The 2,236-nt window shown below is 39.2% G+C and overlaps 1 protein-coding gene across 1 annotated transcript; it reads right to left on the bottom strand.

Moving 5' to 3' along the window:
• Window positions 1-752: 752 nt before the first annotated feature.
• LOC144241399 (olfactory receptor 2G2-like) lies at window positions 753-1,697 on the bottom strand. The gene has a single exon (XM_077775960.1). The coding sequence runs from the start codon at window positions 1,695-1,697 to the stop codon at window positions 753-755; it is 945 nt and encodes a 314-aa protein (XP_077632086.1).
• Window positions 1,698-2,236: the final 539 nt, after the last annotated feature.

Below are 2,236 nucleotides of genomic sequence, written 5' to 3'. Positions count from 1 at the left end.
TTCTAAGAAAAAGAATTTGGAAGTGAGAAACCCCAATGACTTACCTTTGTGATGAAGAAATGGCTTAACGTAGGAAAGAAAAACAAATGGCCTTGTCGATGTGGCCTAATCACATTCCCAGAAGGGTAAGAGAAAGGATTTTCCCCCAATGGAAAATGTGTAACTCATTAAAATGTCTGTAACAGAAGATCTTGGGATACAGTCATGCACAAGTGCCCCGAGGTCATAATTTCCCCATATCACTTAAGGGTTCACTAAGTAAGACATCAACAGTTTACCTTGGCACTTCCTAAAATATTTGCCAATTAAATTCATTCTGATTATTCTATTGTAAAAGAATAAGTGGTAGAGAAATAATATATTTCAGCAATTACAGAGAATTCAGAGAAATTATAGTAATTTAGAGAAATAACCTCAAAAGTAAACCCCTTGAGTAATTGGCTCACAATATCAAGGTGGTTATGGACTGAGTTCCAATGGGACACCAAATTCCACGCATTATTGTTCTGTGCTATTCTCACTATATAGTAAACTGCCCATTTCCATTTTTTAGTGTAAAGGTTATGCAAATTGTTGAGGTCACACCGTTATTATGTGATGAAATGAGCATTCAAACTCAAAAATTCAAATGCTCTTGAATTTTTTCTACCAAAATCCACTATAGGTTAATGAACATAATCAAATAATTTATCAAGTCATCATTCATTAAATGAATCAGTCTTAATAACCACCTCTAAAATAATTCTTGATAATCATGTTTCACTGAGTAATAATGTTCTCCCAAGAATTTTTTTCAGTGCTGCTTTCACTTCTTTGTTTCTCAAGGTGTAGATGAGGGGGTTGAGAATGGGGGTCACCACAGTGTAGAAGAGGGAAACAAACTTTCCTTGGTCCTTGGATCTGCTCTTGGCTGGCTGAAGGTACATGAAGATGATGGTTCCATAGAAGATTATGACAACCATTAGGTGGGAGGAGCAGGTCCCAAGTGCTTTGTGTCGTCCAATGGCTGACTTGATCTTCAGGACTGCTCTGGCAATGTGGCAGTAGGAGACCAGGATGAGTGATAAAGGCACCAACAGGAATAAAACACTAGCCACAAAGAGTTCCACCTGATTGAAAGTTGTTTCCACACAAGCCAACTTAATGAGCACAGGGACCTCACAGAAAAAATGATCCAATCGGTGATGCCCACAGAAAGGCAGCTGCAGGGTAAGAGTGGACTGTATAAGGGTGGTAGCCACCCCACTGAGCCATGCCACAGATGTCAGGGTATGACAGAGGCCAGGGCGCATGGTAAAGGCATAATGTAGAGGACGGCAGACAGCGATGTAACGATCATAGGCCATCACAGCTAGGAGAACACACTCCGTGGATCCAAAGGCAAGAGAGACATAAAGCTGAACCACACAGCCACCATATGTGATGGACTTATTTGAACCACCCAGGTTGACTAGAAGCTGAGGAATAATGCTGCTGGTGAAACAGAGGTCCAGGAAGGATAGATGGGAGAGAAAAAAGTACATAGGGCTGTGCAGTTTAGAGTCCAAGAGAGATACTAGGATGATGGTAGCATTGCCTAGGAGTGTCATCGGGTAAAGAAACAAGATTACCCCAAAGAGGACCACCTCTAGCTGAGGCCGGTCAGAAAAACCCACCAAAATGAACCCAGGGAAGGTGCTGTCATTGGTCAAACACATTACTCTTGCTTTTATTATTAACTCCATAATTATAAAATCACATGAAACAGAAATTGCAGGGATTATATGTCAATTCTTTCACAGTTAAGGTCTAAGTATTGAAAAATAAGACTTTGGATGTAGGTAAAGATAAAAAGCTAATGTAGAGAATATCATGTGTAATGTCATTGATTATCCCATGAAGTCTGTGGATCATACATGGTCTGTGGATCATAGGCTTTCCATCTACCTTGAAGATAAAATAAAAATAACAATGCATCAAGGATGAATCTTCCCCTCATTGTTTTATCAATAACCTTTTTTTCAATAATAGTAATAGAATTTCGTAGGAAATGTGGGAATTACAAACACCATACTGCATTCTCAGAATCTATCAAATGGATGGGTAAATAAGGTAGGAACATGATGTACAACATATCACTTGGGTAAGCAATGTATTATGAGAATGCAGAGTAGGGAGAAGAATCTATAGAGGGAAGGTTTAGATTAAGTTCAAGGGTAAGGTTACAACCTGCTTTTAAAAAATGAGGAGAGAATGC

Source organism: Crocuta crocuta, unplaced genomic scaffold (assembly GCF_008692635.1).
Source record: "Crocuta crocuta isolate KB4526 unplaced genomic scaffold, BGI_CrCroc_1.0 scaffold441, whole genome shotgun sequence".
Classification (NCBI taxonomy): domain Eukaryota; kingdom Metazoa; phylum Chordata; class Mammalia; order Carnivora; family Hyaenidae; genus Crocuta; species Crocuta crocuta.
Note: the sequence above shows the minus strand (reverse complement) of the source record. Positions and strands in the feature narration are given on the sequence as shown.